At 39.0% G+C, this 18778-nt stretch overlaps 1 protein-coding gene across 4 annotated transcripts in view; it reads left to right on the forward strand.

The window, feature by feature from the left end:
- CADPS (calcium dependent secretion activator) overlaps positions 1-18778 on the forward strand; it is a 567121-nt gene that overhangs the window by 235254 nt on the left and 313089 nt on the right. For all 4 annotated transcript variants that reach the window (XM_069084197.1, XM_069084192.1, XM_069084194.1 and 1 more), the window contains exons 5-6: positions 9459-9692; positions 14885-15006. In XM_069084197.1, the coding sequence (XP_068940298.1) occupies positions 9459-9692; positions 14885-15006 (356 nt within the window). The remainder of the gene's footprint in view (positions 1-9458; positions 9693-14884; positions 15007-18778) is intronic.

An 18778-nucleotide genomic window follows, 5' to 3' on the forward strand; every position in this document is an offset into this window, starting at 1 on the left:
GAAAGGAAGGAAGGAAGGAAGGAAGGAAGGAAGGAAGGAAGAAAAAGGAAGGAATGGATGGATGGATGCATAGATTAGATAGATGGATGGTTAAATAGATATACACACATATGAGTATATATGTGTGCTTGTGCATGTGCGTGCATGTGTGTGTGTGTGTGTGTGTGTGTGTGTGTGTGTGTGTGTGTGTGTGTATAAAAGCAGCTGGTGATACAGTGGCTAGAATTCTGAGCTTGGAGTCAGAAAGGCTTGAGTTCAATCTGACCTCAGACATTTACTAGATGTGTGACCCTGGGTGAGTCATTCATTGTCAGTTTGCCCCAATTTCCTTAACTATAGAATGGGGATAATGACATCACGTATCCCTCAGATTTTTTGTGAGGATCAAATGAGATAATATTTGTAAAAAAAAGAATTCTTAGCACAGTGCCTGACATATAATAGACATGATAAAAGTGTCTTTTTCTTATTTTCTCCTCTTCTTCCTGCATGATCTGGGGGTCACTGAGTCTCTCTGTCTCTCCATCCTGAGATACATAAAATATGTCTAACCTTCATCTTGTCTCACAGGATTGATATGAGAATCAATGAAAATGTATTGTGAAAAGAAAAGGAAATTGAGTTTTTATAACAAGGAAAATTATATTCTTCACACCAAAATCAGATGCACTAGGACCTCCAGCTAAAGCGCTGTCTCCTCCATAAGGTCTATCCTAGAAACCCCAGTTTCAACGCCCTTCTCCCCAACACACATACCAGAAATTGATTTGAACCTCACCCACACAAACACACACATATACACAAATAGGCATACAAATATGCATGTGGATATATACTATATATGCCCACATATAATATACATAAAGGTAGATAGATTTGTTTATCTGTATTTCCTTTTCTGTGCACATGCATTATCCCTCTGGGAGAATGTAAGCTCCTTGGGGGCAGGTACTGGTTCGTTTTTCTATCCTTATCACCTAGCACAATGCCCAGCACATGGTGGGTGCATCATAAATGTTTGTCATGTCAGTGATTATCAGAACCAACAATATGTGGGATTGTAATAGATTTAGTGCGTGAAGATAGCTCAGAGGTTGTCCAGTTCAGCCATCTCATGGCGTAGATGAAGGATCTGAAGCTGAGACATTAAGTGTCTCCCTCCCCATCACATGGCTTTGAAGACTCCAATTCTAGCACTTTTCCCAAAGCAGCACAGAGGGGCCTGCTACTCATGTGTTTAGTAGGTTTCAGGAAAGTTATTGTGACCTGAATTCACAAATTCATGTGCAGTCATTGAATTGAAAACTACCAGGAACTTTAGAGATCATCCAGCTCAACAGGCTTATCTTTTGGTAGAAAAAAAAAATGAACCCCAAAGATGTCTAGTGACTTGTCTCGAGTCATACACTAATGAGTGGTAGATCAGGGACCAGAGCCCAGGGCTGCTGATTCCCTGGCTAGTGCCCATTTCATTTACACCGCACCCAACAAGTCATGCTACACAATACTACAGTAAAATATCCCCAACTCCTCACCGTCCTTGTGGCCACCAATAACCCAGAAATTGTAACTGGGAAGTTGGCAGTTATGAGGAAAGCTATGCAGAAATGAAGAATGCGTTCACCAGTGGAAACAGCAAGGGTATCATAGGCATTAGTTTCCTGTTATGCCCCGTGATTCAAATCCTAGGCCCAAATAGAAATATCTCAAATTGGCAGAAAAGCTTATGAGAGTGCCTGGCTTACTGCAGGCTCCTATCACCTTGACAGGTGCCCAGGTGTGCTGATCATGAATTTGGCATTGCCCAGGGTACCACCTGCTTGCCCAAGTGAAACTGAATTTATCACTTCTGTTAGAGCTAGAAAACAGTTCCAATTTGATAAGCCTAACCATACAGTTTCCCCAGCTGTGGAAACAGTACGGTATGGTAGAAAGATGCCTGGATTTGGTCAGAGAACCTGGGTTTCAATCCTGATTGCCTCTGCCATTTATCATCTGCAACTTTGGACAGTTCATTTGACCTCTGTACCTCAATGTCCTCATTTATAGATTATATATCTTATTATAATATATGTTATATTAATTATGTTATTATATAACATAATTAATATTATAATATGTTATATATAATAAATATATAATTATATATATTATAACTCCATGTGGGGTTCCAGTATAATCCCAAATGGTGAATGACCTTGCAATGTGAATTTGAGAGCATTCTTCAGGATAACTAGTAATGACATCTATTTCCAACAGAACCACACTATCTTCTTCACCTGTTATGTCCCCGCACTATCCCTATTCCACTCCCTCTCTGTGCTGTGCCATAGTCATTTCATGTCAATCAATCAACAAGCATTTACTAACTGCCAACTATGTGTCAGACACTGCTTCAGGCAATAGCTTTCAGGTGGACATAATTTGACCCACACTATACCCAAATCCACATGGAATCTTTGAATGTGAGAAACGGTATGGAATTTAGTGGCCCATTAGTCCAATTGGCTCATTTTAAAGAGGGAGGAAGTGACTTTCCCAAGGTCACACTGTTACTCAGTTGTCCTCTTCTCTCCCTAGTGTGAACCCCTCAGTACAGTTATAACCTAAGTTTAATCATATCAGCTGCTGCTCTGGTGTTGTGTGAAAATCCCACCCCAGCCCTGGCCCCAAGACTTCCTTGGGGCTACAGCAGGCACTACTCTGTTGTGGTTGGCTGCCCTGCTTGGCTCTGAGCTCCAAGGTACAGTTAGTGAGTAAACCCCCACCTCCTTTTCATTTTTGGTAGAATGGAATGAGTAATAGAGCTGGGTGGGCCTAGATGCATTGCCATCTACACTGAGGAGCTCATTACCCACCCTTCTTCCAAATTCCCTTATTACTGCCAAAGGCTACCCACCATATTTCAAGTTACCCAAATTCATAAGTTTGGTGCCATTCATAACTCCTTAATCTTATTCATTCCACGTAACCATCATTGCCAGATCTTATCATTTCCATCTCCATGGCATCATTTGTGTCTAAACATCCCCTTTTCTCTAACCACACAGTCACCAATCTAGTGCTCTCATTATCTCTTGTCTGGGCTATCATAATAGCCTCCTTGTTGATTACCCTACCTTGTCTCTCCCCTCTCCAATACATTGTGGCATTTAAAAAGTTTGAGACATAATTTCTGGGTAATTAATCATTTTTGTTAATAATGCTAGCATTTTATTAATAAAAGGAATGGTCATTTGGCTCTATCTATTGGACCAAAGATGAATCATTGCAGTGGGCTCACAATTTATTTGCCCTTGGAAGAGTGGATGTTCCTGAGGGTGGCAATCAACTCTGATTGATTCACAATTAATGAGAATAATGACTATTTCAAGGAGAGGTGGAACCATTCTAATGAAGGGCTGAGACATTTACTTCTAAATCATCCAGACTTGAGCAATCTAATCAAAGAATTTATTCTCACCCAAACCTGAGAAGAGCACTATGGGCTTCTCCACCTAGGTGGGGTCTGAACTAGACCGTGAGAAATGTAAACCAATGTCATCATCAGCAATGTCCTTGGGAGACTGAACAACCTACAGGCTCATGAAAAAAATCCTGGTCCTGAGTCAATAATTGATTAATAATATGAGGTAAAAATAATCATTTTTCTTACTATTTTTCACACATTTGGTGTGATTTTCCTAAAGCATCAGTTTGACTAGGTAACTCCCCTAACTCAATAAATTCCAGTGGTTCCCTCCTTACTCCAGAATCAATATTATTTCATCTTTTTTTGTTTTGTATAAGGTTTATAATTAGCATGATAATAAGTGTGTACAACTTTAAAATAATTATATATATATTTACATATATAATGTATATATATTCATATATATGAATACAGATATATATAGGGGCATATCCCCATTTTTGTTTTACCAATAGTCATGCATGAGTCAAAAACATTTTGGAGAACCCTGGACTAAATTATTTCTAAGTTTTTCTTTTCCTCTAAATTTATGATCCTATTTTACCATAGACTCAGATAAAGAAACCAATAAAAAGGATCCAAAGTCCATTCTTAGAGAAGTCCTTTCCCTATAGCAATGTAAATATCCTATAGAACTCACAGGGTTTATGAAGCTGATTGATGTGAAGCAAACTTGCTGACCCTTAGGTAGTATTTTAAGGATTACAAAGCACTTTACCTACTATATCTCATCTGGGCCTGGCCCTAAACCTATGTCGTAGGTACTATTATTAGTCTCATTTTACAAATGAGGAACTTGAGACTCTAAGAGGCTCAGTGGTTTGCCCAGGTCCACACAATTAGCAGTAGTTTGAGAAAGTATTTGAACCTAAATCTTTCTAAGTCCAATTCCAATACTCTCCTCAACATGAGGCCAGACGTGGCCCTCTAGATCATCAAATATGGCCCTTTTACTGAATCCAAATCCCATTTGTTCTGTGAAGTTTGGATTCAGTCAAAGGGCCACACTTGAGGACTTACAGGACCACAGGTGGCCTGGAGGACAGGTTCCCCTCCCTCTCCCCCAGCAACCATTCAATAATTCTACTCTCAATTACAGATACAGAGACCTCATGGATATAGTTCCTAAAAGCCTAGCTGTGATGCTTTCTGAGCTTCTTCCCAATATATATTGCCTGTGCCTGTGAAATATAACAGGTCTCCAGCTAGGGGTAAGCCTGGCAGCTTTTGTTTTCATCCCATATGTGTGGATGTGCCCAGAGAGAAAGAAAAAACAATTTTCCCGGGCAGCATTCTGTCCTTTTCAATGCTGCATTTCATGATGTGTCCAAAAAACTCCCAGCTCTAGGCAACAATACATCACACTGGTAAAAATGTTAGCAGGTCGGCTACCCTAATTGAAGAGTAATTGGCCCCCAAACAATAATGAATGGCCAGAGGTGGTTTCTTTGAAGGCCTTTGTATGCAGTCGTATCATCAGTATTCCATAAAGCAAAATAAATAACCAGTCTTTTTGTAAGACCAATTTTATTTTTATGTTTTGGAAAGTTGAGACAGAGAGTAAGAACTCCATTTTTATTGTGTCAATGCAGCTATATCCCCGAAAATGTGTTTGTAATGGCCATGCCATTTAACCCCCCCACACACTCACAAACAGCCTCAGCTGACAGCACATATTTCTTCCCCTAGCTAGAGAAGAACCCATGGCAGAAAGATGGTTTTGTTTTCATTTCCAGACTCTGCTTTATGAACTCTTTTTATGATGGCATTACAAGCTGTCTGATTTCTGGGAGGGAAGATAATTCTTTGGGCTTCTCCAAAGTTTTTCTATTGCATCATGTCTGGCTGACATTAACAAGTCTTAGAGAATCAGAACTGTGGGTAATCATGAGGGCCCCATCTGGGACTTCAACTAGTTAAGGGCAAGTCTTACAGAAAAGTCTTACACTGCTTTGCCTGCTGTGCTCAAATCCCCACCATGGAAGCACTGAGAAGGGAATGCCCTGGATTTTTGTTTTCTTGAGTCTAGTTAACTGGGAAAAGCCCAGTCTGTACAAAGAGGTTTCTTTCTTTCATTCATTCCTATGGCAACAACTCACAGCAAGGAGTAAATCTATAGGGAAATATCTATCAGTCCCTCTAAGAAAACCATGGAGCTCCCTGGGGTTTTGCCATCATTGTGAGCTGGAGACAGGAGGGGAAGTACACTCCATATGCCCCAACCAATCTTCCTGTTCCTCAGGGTAACCCTCTTGTAGCAAACACTTTCTGCTTGGAAGGTGCTCAAGAAGCATGGATCCTTTGTGACCATTGAGATAATCAGTCTCACTCTGCCTCATATGTAGGAAAAGGAAGCAGTGTCAGGAAAGTCAGGGATAGTGTTTAGAGATCACACAGCCACCCCCACATGGCTGGTGGCTCTGCTCCAGGGTGGACTGGGACTCTTTGCCCAGATACCTAAGAAGTCAATTCCATTGGGATTCTTTCCCGTGCTCAGGCAAAGAACAGCAATGACTTTTGAGCCTCTGTAAACCCGACCTCGTGGCCATCTTCCAGTTCCTGAGGGCATTTGACCTACTTTATGGAGGTTTACAGCCCTTAGATTGGCTGTGAGTACACTGCTCTAGGAGACAGGAGGAGATAGGATCAAAAGCCTTGAACTTGGAGTCAAAAGATGTGGGTTAAAATGTCACTTTTTTGACCTGCAACATACATGATGTTGGGCAAGTAAATTCAACCTTCATGGGCTTCAGTTTCTTCTCAGCATGACACAGTGTCGAGAAAGCATTATGTCTTGAACTGAAGGACCAGGATTTGTAACATTAGACTTCACTTAAATTCTCTGGGCCCATTTCCTTATCTGTAAAATGAAGGAATTGAACTGTGACCTCTAAGGGCTCTTCTAGCTTTTTGTCCATGATCCTATGATCAGTTAAATAAAGGCATTGGATTATATGACCTCTGAAGCACCTTTCAACTTTCTGTCCATGATCCTTTGGAGAGAAGTTTCTTGCCAAAGATACTCCCATCTATTTTCTTGTAGTGATTCATGATTAGTTTTCTGTCAAAGCAACTTCTTTCCGTGTTGGCAAGTACATCATGGTCCTCTCCATACTGACTCCCACCAACCTCCACACATGTTTGTATACTCAGGCAATGCCTCAGCCAAATGTGTTTTTACCAAGTAGTTTCAGGATGGAATTGGTCCCAGCATCACTGTATGGCTTCTGAAAACGACAAAGTCATTTACACCGAGAGCAAGATATCCACATTCTCTTTCCAAGCCCCACAATCAGCCTCCATTCTCCACTTCCTCCTCATAGCTTTAAATTTAAACTATTAATAATGCAGCCTTTTGACAAAAGCTCTCTTATCTACTGCCTGTAGAGTGACAACCTCTGAGCTTCAGTTATCACTGGTAAAATGAGAGGGTGGATGAGAATGGCCAGTATTCCTTCAAATTCTGTACTTATTATTAAAGTTCATTGAGGTATTCACATCCAGGGCTCTTGAATCCAGCCTGGAGGGTTGATTACATTGAATTTCAGAGAGGTGATATATTAGAGATACAGCTCTGTCAGGCTTTCTCCAGAGGCCTTATCATCATAGTATCACCTAATGCCGGAAGACTGATCCTCAGCAAAATCTAAGGGACAAAATGTAGCCATTGAACACGAATTAGCTAGGTGGCACAGTAGACAGAGCACTGGGCCTGAGTCAGGAAGACATGAGTTCAAATCTGGTTGTAGATACTTCCTGATTGTGTGACCCTTGCCAAGTGACTTAACCTCTGTCTATCTCATTTTCCCAAACTGTAAAGTGGGGATCAAAAGAGAAAATACATATAAAGCACTTAGTAGCACAAAGTAGGTGCTTAATAAATGCTCTTTCCCTTCCTAAGTTGCTCAGTAAAAGGGAAAACAGATGCACTGACATGTACATAATTGCCTTGGTCACCTTCTCATTGACCTCCAAAAAAAATTATATGTATAATGATAGTCCCACACCAGAAGAATATCTCATGGATCCTGCCGATACACCCTGGAGAATCTCATTTAGAGTAGCCTTCCTAAGAAAATCAGAGTGGATACCAAGGTCTACTATACTGACAGGAGCCAAAAGCAGGTGAGCTCTGAACCTGCTCTTCCTTACATTTCCTCCTTCATCTACCTCCCACATACCCACAACACAGCCACCCCCGGCAAGTTCAGCAATCAGGCTCTGTCACCTCTGTCCAAAGTGCTGAAAACGATCACTTAAAAGTATCCCATTCATTTCAACAAACATGTATTAATCTAGTGCTTTTTGCAAGATACTATGCTTTAGTGTCTATAAAGATAAAAACAAAATGAGGATCTGGGGTAGGCAATATGAAATGTATAAAAACTGCAAATGGCAAGAATAGTCTTCATTGGCATTCTAGCAAAAATCCTATGCTGAGAAAGAAAAAAAAAGTGGCCTAACTCTAGTTAAAAAGGATTTCATCTACATCTGTGAAAAATGATGATCAATTTATATATCACTCCATTAATTTTTCCAATATTTCTTGAAAATGGTGATGATTCTTCATAGGAATAGCTATAGGCTAAGTTTGAAACTTCTCAAATCAGTTCCTTTTGAATTATTCATAGGAGGAAATCACTCTAGATAACCAGAGAATTAAAAAAGAAACAATTTCTTCTTTTCCATAAGTCAAAAATAACTGAATTGATTATTTTTAACTTGAAATGAAATCACACTTGAAAAATATTTCCGATGTTTCTTTCCGATGATTTTCAAGTGGGAGGAGAAAGCTCAGAAAACACAAGACTATGATGAAATTCAGTAATTCCTTCAATAAACATTTAAATGCCTCCTCTATGAAAGGGACTGTTCTGGGAGCTTGTAGGAACGCAAAGGAGAGTAAGGCATGTTTCATGCCTTCAAGAAAGTTTAAAATCTTGTCTGGGACTTGAAATGCATGTAAATAATTACAATGCATATTAGAACAGAAAGTGCCTTCAAAATATGCCATAAAAATAATGAAATTTATATGGTGTTATACACAGAATGTTTAAAAAGTTTTAATGTAGTTTGAAGTTGCTAAAGTTTTAATATAAGTTTTAGTGTAACTTTAAGCTTTAGAATAAGCTTTGACAGCTTAAAACAGCACTAAGACTTTTGGAACAATCTGCATATAACATTTGATCCTTATAACAACCTTTTGAGGTAAGTACTACATGTATTATTAGCCCCATTTTACATATAGGAAAACTGAGGTCAAGAGAAGTTAAGTTTGTTTTCCAAAGTCAGTCCCAAGGTTAGTAGGTTTCACAGGGCAAAATTTGAACTTGGTTTTCCTAATGTCCACTGCAGCCCTCTATCTCCTATAGCAAAGCATCTCCAATAAGGGGCTATATTTGTTCAAGTAATAGAGATATCATTCCTGGCTAGAGAAAACTGGATGGTTCTGTGGAGGAACTAGGTCTTTAAAATGGATAGGATTTGGACAGTGGATTTGGGAAAGGGAAGAGCATTCTATATAGAGAGATGAAGGATGTTTGGGGAACCTAAATGTTGGATTTCTTTTTAGTTACTATGTGCTTGGTATTGTACTGATTTCCTTAGGAAACAGGCAGATCTGTCTATTCAGCTGACTTTCATACAATTTTTGACCTATCGCTACCAGGAGACACAGTGGCAAGGAGTTAGGGCAATGGACTTAGAGTCATGTAAACCTATGTTCAAATCCTGTCTCAGAAACTTACCAGCTTTGTGACCCTGGGCAAATCACTTCTCTGCCTATGCTTGTTTCTTCGTCTGTAAAATGAGGTTTTAGTTCCAAAAGTCCCTTTCATCTCTAAATGTATGATTCTATCATCTATAATACTGTGATCCCAATTCTTATAGGCATTACAATGTCCTTTGTCAACAAATCACTCTAGGTAAAGACATATCATGGTCCACTACCAACCCCTCCCAATTACCATTTTCTTTCTATTTCAAGGAACGCAAGTTTCCCAAATTTGTGTCCAAAGAAATGGAGAATATGTACATTGAAGAGCTGAAATCATCTGTCAATTTGCTGATGGCAAACTTGGAAAGTATGCCAGTGTCAAAAGGAGGCGAATTCAAGCTTCAGAAACTGAAACGAAGCCATAACACATCCATCATTGACATGGGGGAAGAGAATGAAAACCAACTCTCCAAATCAGATGTTGTGCTGTCCTTCTCCTTGGAGGTAAGAGCCCGAGCAAGGCAAGCTCTGGATTAGAGTGGGAAGAACAGTGTGACTGATATGCAGAATAAGTGACACAATTTGTACCACCTATTAAAATGGAAGCTAGAGGGGAGGCTAGGTGGCACAGTGTATGATAGAGCACCGGCCCTGGAGACAGGAGGACCTGAGTTCAAATCTGACCTTAGACACTTAACACAAAAAAACTATCTATGTGATCTTGAGCAAGTCACAACCCCAATTTCCATCCAAAAAGCAAAAAAATAAAATAAAATAAAAGGAGCTAGATAAAGCACAGATCAAGCAACATGAAATTATTTCTTTAGGGCTAGAAAGGAGGTTATTTTTAAGGAAATTGTTTAATGTTTTACTATCTTTTGTTTTTATAATCGCATTCATTTCTGAATATTTCTGTCCACCCATTCCCTACTTATCAGGCCATTTCTTGGAGCAACCAACAACAAAAGAGCAGAAAAAGAAAGGAAAAAAAAACAGTTCAGCAAAGCTAAACTACACACCAACTAAATATGATGATGTATTCAATATTCCACACCCATAGTTCCCCACTTTTGCAAAGAAGTAAGGGAGGGACTTTTTTTTAAATTTCTTCATGGTCAACCATCTTAGTCATTATAATCACACATTGCCAACATCAATTTGAAGAATGCTCTATTAAGGCCAATTTTCTGTTGGGATTGGAGGGAGTAATTCTAAAGAAGTAAGAAAGTTCTATATAAAATCCTTGAGTCATTAAACACCTTTAACGCTGTAATAATAGGATTTCCAAGCATGATGGAAGCAATTCTTAGTCTTTTTGTTAATAAAAAGCAGTGAATTTCCTCCTTATAGTTTCTATTCTTCTTGCCATAGAACATGATTAACTTCAACTAAGCTAGCCATTGTTTTCTGTATTTCAAGATCTGAAATAAAAAATAACAGTGTGTAAACTGTGTTGGCAAAAATGCCGATGTTCCAAGTCGTGCTCACTTTTTCTTTTGATTGTTTTTCCTTCCTTTATTCACTTTACATTTGAGAAGTAGGTGTTAGAAAACCTAGTTAAATCCCTCTTTTGCCTGTTATTGGATGTGTGACTCCAGGAAAATCCCCTGGCCTCTCTCAGCCTCAGTTTCCTCATCTGCAAAATGAGAACAATAGACTCTACAGCAGATCCGTTATAGAACTACTGTGAAAGCACATATTTAAAGCACTTCTCAAAGCACTAGATAAATGCCATGGTTATTAAATGTCATTGTTGAATTGTTTTTATCATACCTAAATGATTAATGATTCAAACTGTTTTAGGGAGAGAGAAGTAAGAATCCTGTTAGAACAATTTCTACATGTCTAATGAAGAATTTTAAAAGATGAAATTGATTTTTTGGGGAATAGCCATAAGTCATACTGTGAATTAACCATGGGAAACATATTTTCCATATCCAGACATAATCAGCTTAGTAACATGGCAGAATGTTTTCAAAATGCATTTTGCAGTCAGAGGATAAAGGGTTGAATTAAATGGAGAACACTTGGTGTGTGAAAATCTGCAATTGAATTTCACAGAAACCTTCTTTTTAAAAAAATAGCACTGCCTGAGTTTCTTTTAGGTGTCTTTGCATTTGCTTATTACCAATGAAAGGTGACATTTTATCCCTCATTGCCTCCTGCATTCCTGTAGGAAAATTATTGGCTTATTGGTTTTTATAAAGCTTTTCCATGTTCATTTTCCTAATTCCTTCTTTCTGTACAGTTAATGATTTTATCAGCTCCAATTCATGCTTGTTTGGAATTTAGACGAGTGTTAGTCCAACAGCTATCCCACGTGGGCATGATTATAACAACCTTTTAACTTGTAAGTACAAGTACGCAAATACCCCAGGGGTCACCCACAGCTTTTTAATTAGAAGATTATCAAATAACACATCGTACAGAAACTGTCTCCAAGAATGTCTATTTGCCTGTGTGACTGGAGAGGGGTAGGGGTGGGGGTGGAGGAGAATTCATAGATGGATGAAGACTTTTATAAACACATTCAAAGTAAAGCAAAGGAAAACAAGAAATACAGTGTCTGCAACAATGCAAATAGAACACCAACAGCAAGGAAATGAAACTGAATTTTGTGAATTACACATTGCACAAAAAAGTGCATGATGTATAATATATGATATATTGTATATTGTGTATAGTATATAGAAGTGCTTTATAAAGGGCAAGATGCCATAGAAATGTGAGATGTTTTACACACAATAACAAAGTTTTAACCCAAAGTAGAGAAGAGAAAACCCATCTGAAGTATTATGAGTATAAAATATTGCATATACGTCAGAGTCACTTGATATGTTAGTTTTGCTGAATCACACATTTTTCTCTTTGTTTCAACTTTCTTAGAAGGCGTGGCTCTCTGGATTCAGAGGGGATGTGATATACTGAGAAATGAAAGTGATATAAAAACATTTGATTGTAATAATTCTAAAGTAATAGTCATGTTACATTGCACTTGAGAAATAGAGAGAGGACTGGTCCTGGTTACTGTGCCTACATAGCCAACAAGATTCCCTTAACAGTTGGTGAAGGGTCTTGAGATGTTTGCCATTTGGGAATGGAAGGAACTAGGGACATTTAGTGTGGTATAAAAAAAGATTTGGTGTGGGAGAAGTCAAGAAAAGACAGACTTTTAAATATTTGAAATCAGCTTTCCCCTTGCAGAAAGATATGACTTTTATTCTTGGCCCAAGATAGCAGAAGCAGAGGCAATCAGTCAAATTTGCCAAGACACAAGTGTATGCTTGGTGAAAGGAAAAATCTCTTTTCATACAGAACTATCCCAGAGTACAATTGGCTGCTTCTCCCTATTGTTTTTCAAGTGAGGGCTAGATGGTCACTTGTTGAAGGAATTATGGAATGGGGGAGGATTCTCATTCATACATGGATTAAAATAAATGGTCTTTCCAATTCAAAGATTCTCAGAGAGTGCCTACCTGCCATCAGTGAGTCTGATTCATCAGAGCAGGAATGCCAAGGTGCTCACCTTTCCAGTTTGATTGCTGAGTCATTGGTAGTGAGTGATCTTGGAGGAAAAGAGAGGTGCCTCAATACTAGAGATGTCAAATTTCTATTTCTAACAAAGAAAAGAAGGCAGCTACTTTGATTTCTACACCAGTGAACTTATCTTGAATTCCTGGCAAAATTCTAGTATTAATTATTTAAAAGATTTATCAGTTCTGGGAAAGGAAAATAGTGATCACTAGAAATCATTGTGGGTTCATTAAGAATGGATCATACCAGACTAAAGTTCTCTTGTAAAATATTTTACAGATTTGCTGCACAGTTAAATTGAAAAGTTGCTATAGAAAGTATATATTTGAGTTTCGACAAAGCATTTGACAAAGTCATGCTATCTTCTGGAACAAGATGGAGTGACATGGCATCTGGCTGTAGTCAGACATATTCAAAAATGGTTAGATGTCAAGATCAAAGAAGAATGACAAATGGATTGATGTTGACCTAGATAAAGGTCTCTAATGCTGTGCCTTAGGGATCTATTCTTATCCCTCTATTATTCCATTTTTTTTTTAATCAATGACTTAGATGTAGGTAAATAGATGGCATTCCTATCAGGTGGGCAGACAATGTAGATTTGAGACAGGAGTTATTATTAACACATTGGTTGTCTGAATTGCAGCCCAAAAATGTTTCAACAGGCTGTAAGAAAAGACCAGACTAATAAGATGAAATGGAACTAGAATAAATATAAAACATTGCACTTTTTTGCAGAGGGTGTATGGTAAGACAATAGTTCGTTTGAATAAGGCCAATGGATGCTAATGGATCACCACCTCAATATGATTGAACAGCATGCTACCACAGCCCAAAATGATGATGTAAATGTATTCTATATGAACTGAATGGTAATATTGAGAACAAAGGAGGGAGTCACCCTCAGTATTCTACCATGGTCAGACTACATCTGGAGTAACATCTGTGGTTCTGGCCACCACATTGTAAGAACACTGACAACCTGAAATATGTCAAGAGGCAGGCAAGCAGAATGGGGAGAGGACTAAATGATATTTGATGTGAGGATCCCATGAATGAACTGACACTGCTTGGCCAAGGGAAGAGACTATTTGGTGGTGTAGTGGAAGAAAGGGCCAAGGAACATAAATGCTGCCCTTCAAATGTAGAAAAGCAATTAGACTTTTCTGTTAGGACTGAAAGGACGAGAGGAAGAAAACCCTCATGGAAGCTGCTAAGAAGAGAGTTTCAGATTAACACCAAAAAAAAGCTTTGTAGGAATTAGAACTGCCCATAATCAATCTGCTTCTGGATTTCATGGAAAAGCCATATTAATCCACCGCACACTCCTCATTTATTAATGATATGCAAGCTACAAATAGGGCATACATGTAACAAAGAGAGCCACAGAGAAGTGGCTAAATGGGTCACTGCATCTGTGGGCTCAGAAGAGAAGTCTCACCAGTATCAGTGAACTATGCCACTTTCAGAGGTGGTAAGATCCTTATCTCTCTGGCAGATCTAACCTCCTTTCCATATGACAGCCCTCTTGAAGGTACTCCAAAGCCTTCTCTTTAGACCATATATCCCCATTTCCATCAAAACTCATCCTTATATAATATGGACAAGAAGACCCAATGCAACCTGGGTGTCCCTCCTGTGGGTGTTCCCCAGCCTATGGTGCCTGCAATGGATGACAGCATTCAGATATGGCGATTCTGTTGTCCTTTGTGCCACAATAGTTTCCCATGACATTCATATATCACATCTTATTCAGCAGTTAATGAAGAATTACTTTGTTTCTACTTTTTTCTTACTTCAGAGAGTACTGCTCTACATCTATTTTCATACCTAGGACCTTTGTTCCATCATTGACTTTAAGATATGTGCCTAGCAGTGAGATGTCTAGGTCAAAAGGTGTGAATGATTTGGTGACTTTTCTTATTCCATACCAATCTTTCTTCCAAAATGGTTGTACCAATTATTCATTCATTTCACTAAACCTTCCAACATGAATTATTGTGTTCTTTTGTATCACCTTTGCCAGTTCTATTGGCCAAAAAACATTTTGGAACCTGTTCTCATTAATATTCTTCCTTATCCCACAGTAGATGCAAGCACCCGTATTGAAGATGAATAATGAATTGAGTGTAATTTGTTCTATTTTTCTTTTCCCTTCATAGGTTGTGATCATGGAAGTTCAAGGCCTGAAGTCCTTGGCCCCCAATCGCATCGTGTATTGCACGATGGAGGTAGAAGGAGGAGAAAAACTACAGACGGACCAAGCTGAAGCTTCCAAGCCAACGTAAGTCGTGTGCTCTATGGCTGCCCTTCTGCGGTGCTCTGGGGATAACAGGCTATTTCCTAGGTGGGCTATGGTGGACTGCAATGCCAGCTTCTACACATTAGGTCTCCTAGGGAATCTTTTCTAAACCCATAGTCGTTTTCTTTTCAAAGATAATTTTTTACTACATCATTTTTTATCGGGAAGCTATTGACAAGATATCTCCTCTTTCAAGACAGAAAAGACTAAACAGTACACTCAGCAACAACACTGTGAGCAATGCTACAAGGAAGGGCATTTCTTTCCAAATGGAATACTTTATTTAAACATGTTAGCAACTGCCCAATGCCACTTTCTTTCCTCGATGTAGCTCACACACAAAAAAGCAACGCTTTTAACTTTAAATCGTAGCTGTTGAATTTACAGTTGTAATTGTTGAATAACATGTGACTATAGCAACATAAGGAATATGGGTAATGCATTTTCCTCTATATGCTGCCTACAAAGACATACATCAATGGGTCAGTCCATCAACGGGTCAGTCCATCAACAAGTGCATGATATGTGCCCGCCACTGAGATCAGCACTGGGGATGGAAAGAAAGGCAAAGCCACCCTAAAGGTGCTTTGTATTTTAATGGTTGAAACAACTTATAAATAACTAGGTACTGCAAGATAGTTCTCACCTACTGATAGTGACCTCCCTGCTTTTCCTTGCATACAACACCCCAGATTCCTACTCTGAGAATTCTACTATCTGTTCCCCCATGCCTAGAATTCTCCTCTTTGCTTCTGCTTTCTGACTTCCCTGGTTACATTCTACAAGGAGCCCTCCTCATATTAGTGCCTTCCCACTAAATCTCTGGTTTACCGTGGGTATGTTTCATTTCTTCATTGTTTTTCTTTCCTCCAATTAGAGACTGGGCTCCTTGAGGCCAGGGACTGTTTTTACCTTTCGTTGTATCCTGAGCTTAGCATGATGCCTCCCACATATCAGGCACTTTTTATTTGATTTGTTGATGAAACGGATGGAAATCTTAGAAGAGAAGGCACTGTCAGCAGGGAGGACTGGGAAAGGCTTCCTGTAAAGAAGATGGGATTTGAACAGAGCCTTCAAGGAAGCCAGGGAAGCTAGGAAGTGAAGATGAGGGGGAAGAGCATTGTAATCATATGGGAACAGCCACTGAAAATGCAAAGATTTATGGTTTGAAGGTTTGATACTCTGGGAAAAAATACATTTGCTTTAGGACATCAATCTAACCATACCTTAAGCACATGTTATATGTTGAAGAGTCCTAGGTGTTGTACCAACAAAGACAAGGTGAAAAATGGTCGCTGTCCTCAACATTCTACCAATAGGAGACTGTAGTGGCAACCACACTGGCATACCCAGGATGACTGCTAGCACAGGTTCTTAGATCTGCTTCGCTAGGAAAGATAGCTGTTTAATGGGTCAACAATCTTTTCAGTTACATTCACTAGTTCAGGGGAAAAGTCAGCACCCGGAACTTCAGAGAAAATACAAACAGAGAAAATTCAAGCAGAGAAATAAAGACCAGCAAACAGGGCTTCTGTCTGAAAAATTAGTACAGATCAACAGACAGATCCAACTATCTGACCAAGGCAATACATACAGTTACCAGGAGAGAGAAGCACCAACATCTGGGTTTTTCAAAGCTGGGGGTTCCTTAACAGCTACCCAGAGTCTCATCTTGCCAAATCACAAGAACACTCTTCCAATCAGAGTATGTATATATGTGTGTGTGTGTATAAATAAATATATATATATACACCCTTTTTAGAACCAGAGGGCATTACAACCCTTGTGACTTAGTGCCTAATTAGAAATTAACAAAAGGTTTGAAAGCCTTCCTACAAGCAAGCTTCCTTTAGTGGGCTCCATGTGAGGCCTATTAATGGGTGGGGAAGATCTTATATCCCATCAACATTACAGAGACCCAATGTTTAGAAAGGTAGTGAAAAGATGGGAGGGCATGAACAACTAAGGGGTCAACCCCAAAACAAGAATGAATTTAAATTTTTACTATTTGCAAAGCACTGTGCTAAGTTCCGGAGAGCTCTTGTCCAAAGGAGGAAGGCAAAGGCAATAGGAAGTAACATCAGAATTAAGCCTTGAAGGAATCTAAGGTTTCTAAGAGGTGAGGAAGGAAAATATTCCAGGAACTATGTGGAGACTCTGCAAAGACATATAGGCAGATGGTGGAAAGGTTAATTTAGGGAGCATCAAATAATCCAGTTCTTCTGAAACATAATTACATGAAAAGGAATCACATAAACTACGGCCACAAAAATGGACTTAAACAAGACGATGAAGGACTTTAAAGGTAAAACTGAGAAGCACATTTTTTTTTCCTAAAGGCAATAGGGACTCATCAAAGATGTTTGAATAAGGTAGTGATGTGTTTCAAAATGGGATTTTAATAACATTATTTAACAGCCATGTGGAAGATGGATCTGATATGGGAGATAGGGGAAGCATAAAGGAAACTTGAAATAATCCAGGACAAATTTGATGGGGGAATTGAATTAAGATGGCGGCTGTGTCAGTGGAGAGAGGCTATGGAGAGTGGAATTTCTAGACCTTAAACTTTCTTAAAAGAGGTCATCTAGTCTATCCATCTCTTTGCTTTAGAACTCCAGTTAACTTACCATTGCAATCTAATGAGAATTTTATAAGGCTTCAGCTCAAACCCTGTTCCAAAGTTATTATTTGGTTTGGGAGAACATAAGTGATTGCATACTTAATGAAGAATGACTTGGACAAAGCACTTGATGTCTGTCCTCCTTCAAGAAAGTATTGGAACATTGTAATCCATCATAAGTTGATTTGAAGGAGTAAGCCAAGTCCTACTTAGTGAGTCAAATTAATGAGTAATTAAATGGGGAAGTGAAAGGTAGTTTTTGCTATTTGTTCACACATTTTCAATTCCCTCTCATGCTATTCTAGTTTCAAATTAGCAAGTAGTGGTTTCATTTTTTCTCCCAGTGACAAATTCTTCATTCCTTATGCAAGAATGACACATTTTGCCAGATTTTCTGTGTTATCATGGTTTGTTGCAGCTACATATTTTGAGGAGGGGGAAAATATTTAGTTCCCACAGTGGTCAACTCATTTGGCTAAGAGCCCTGAAATAATGTTCCAAAGAGAAAAGAGAGAGATCGAGCTGAAATGGTGTGGGCATACTGCTTTCTCATGTGTGTGGAAGTATCTCTGATCCAGGTATAACAAACTCAATACATAATAATTTAATGAGGAGCAGGGGAGTAGAGGAAGGGACAAAGAGGAGGTAAAAGAAGAAGGGGCAAAGAAGTAGAAGAAGAGGAGGAGGAGAAAGAAGGGGGAAGAATAAAAGGAAGAAGTGCATAAAGAAGAGGAAGAAGGGAAAGAAGTAAGAAGATGAGAAGGGAGAAGAAGGTAGAAGAGGAGAGGAAGGAGAAGAAAAGGAGAGAAAAAAAGGAGAAAGAGGAAAAAAGAGGAATAGAAGGGAAGTGAAAGGGGCAAAAAGGAGGAGAAGAGGAAGACGAGAAAGAGAAGTAGAGGAAGAAGAGGAGAATATTGTGACCCTTATGGAGTCATCTGCATTTGGGAAGTATTTTACCTACATTATCTCAGTTGGTACCAAGAATAAATATCTTTTCCAGTTTGGTCATTTAGTTCCAATTAGTATTAATAATGTGTTCTCACTTTTATAGCATTTTATACAGCTTGAACAAATGGAGTGGGGAGTGGAGGTGGGGAGAGGGGATCTTTGTCTGTCAGCCAAATTGGAACT

Source organism: Petaurus breviceps, unplaced genomic scaffold (assembly GCF_028583685.1).
Source record: "Petaurus breviceps papuanus isolate PSGF00001 unplaced genomic scaffold, PetGlider_PUasm1.0 174, whole genome shotgun sequence".
In the NCBI taxonomy this organism is placed as follows: domain Eukaryota; kingdom Metazoa; phylum Chordata; class Mammalia; order Diprotodontia; family Petauridae; genus Petaurus; species Petaurus breviceps.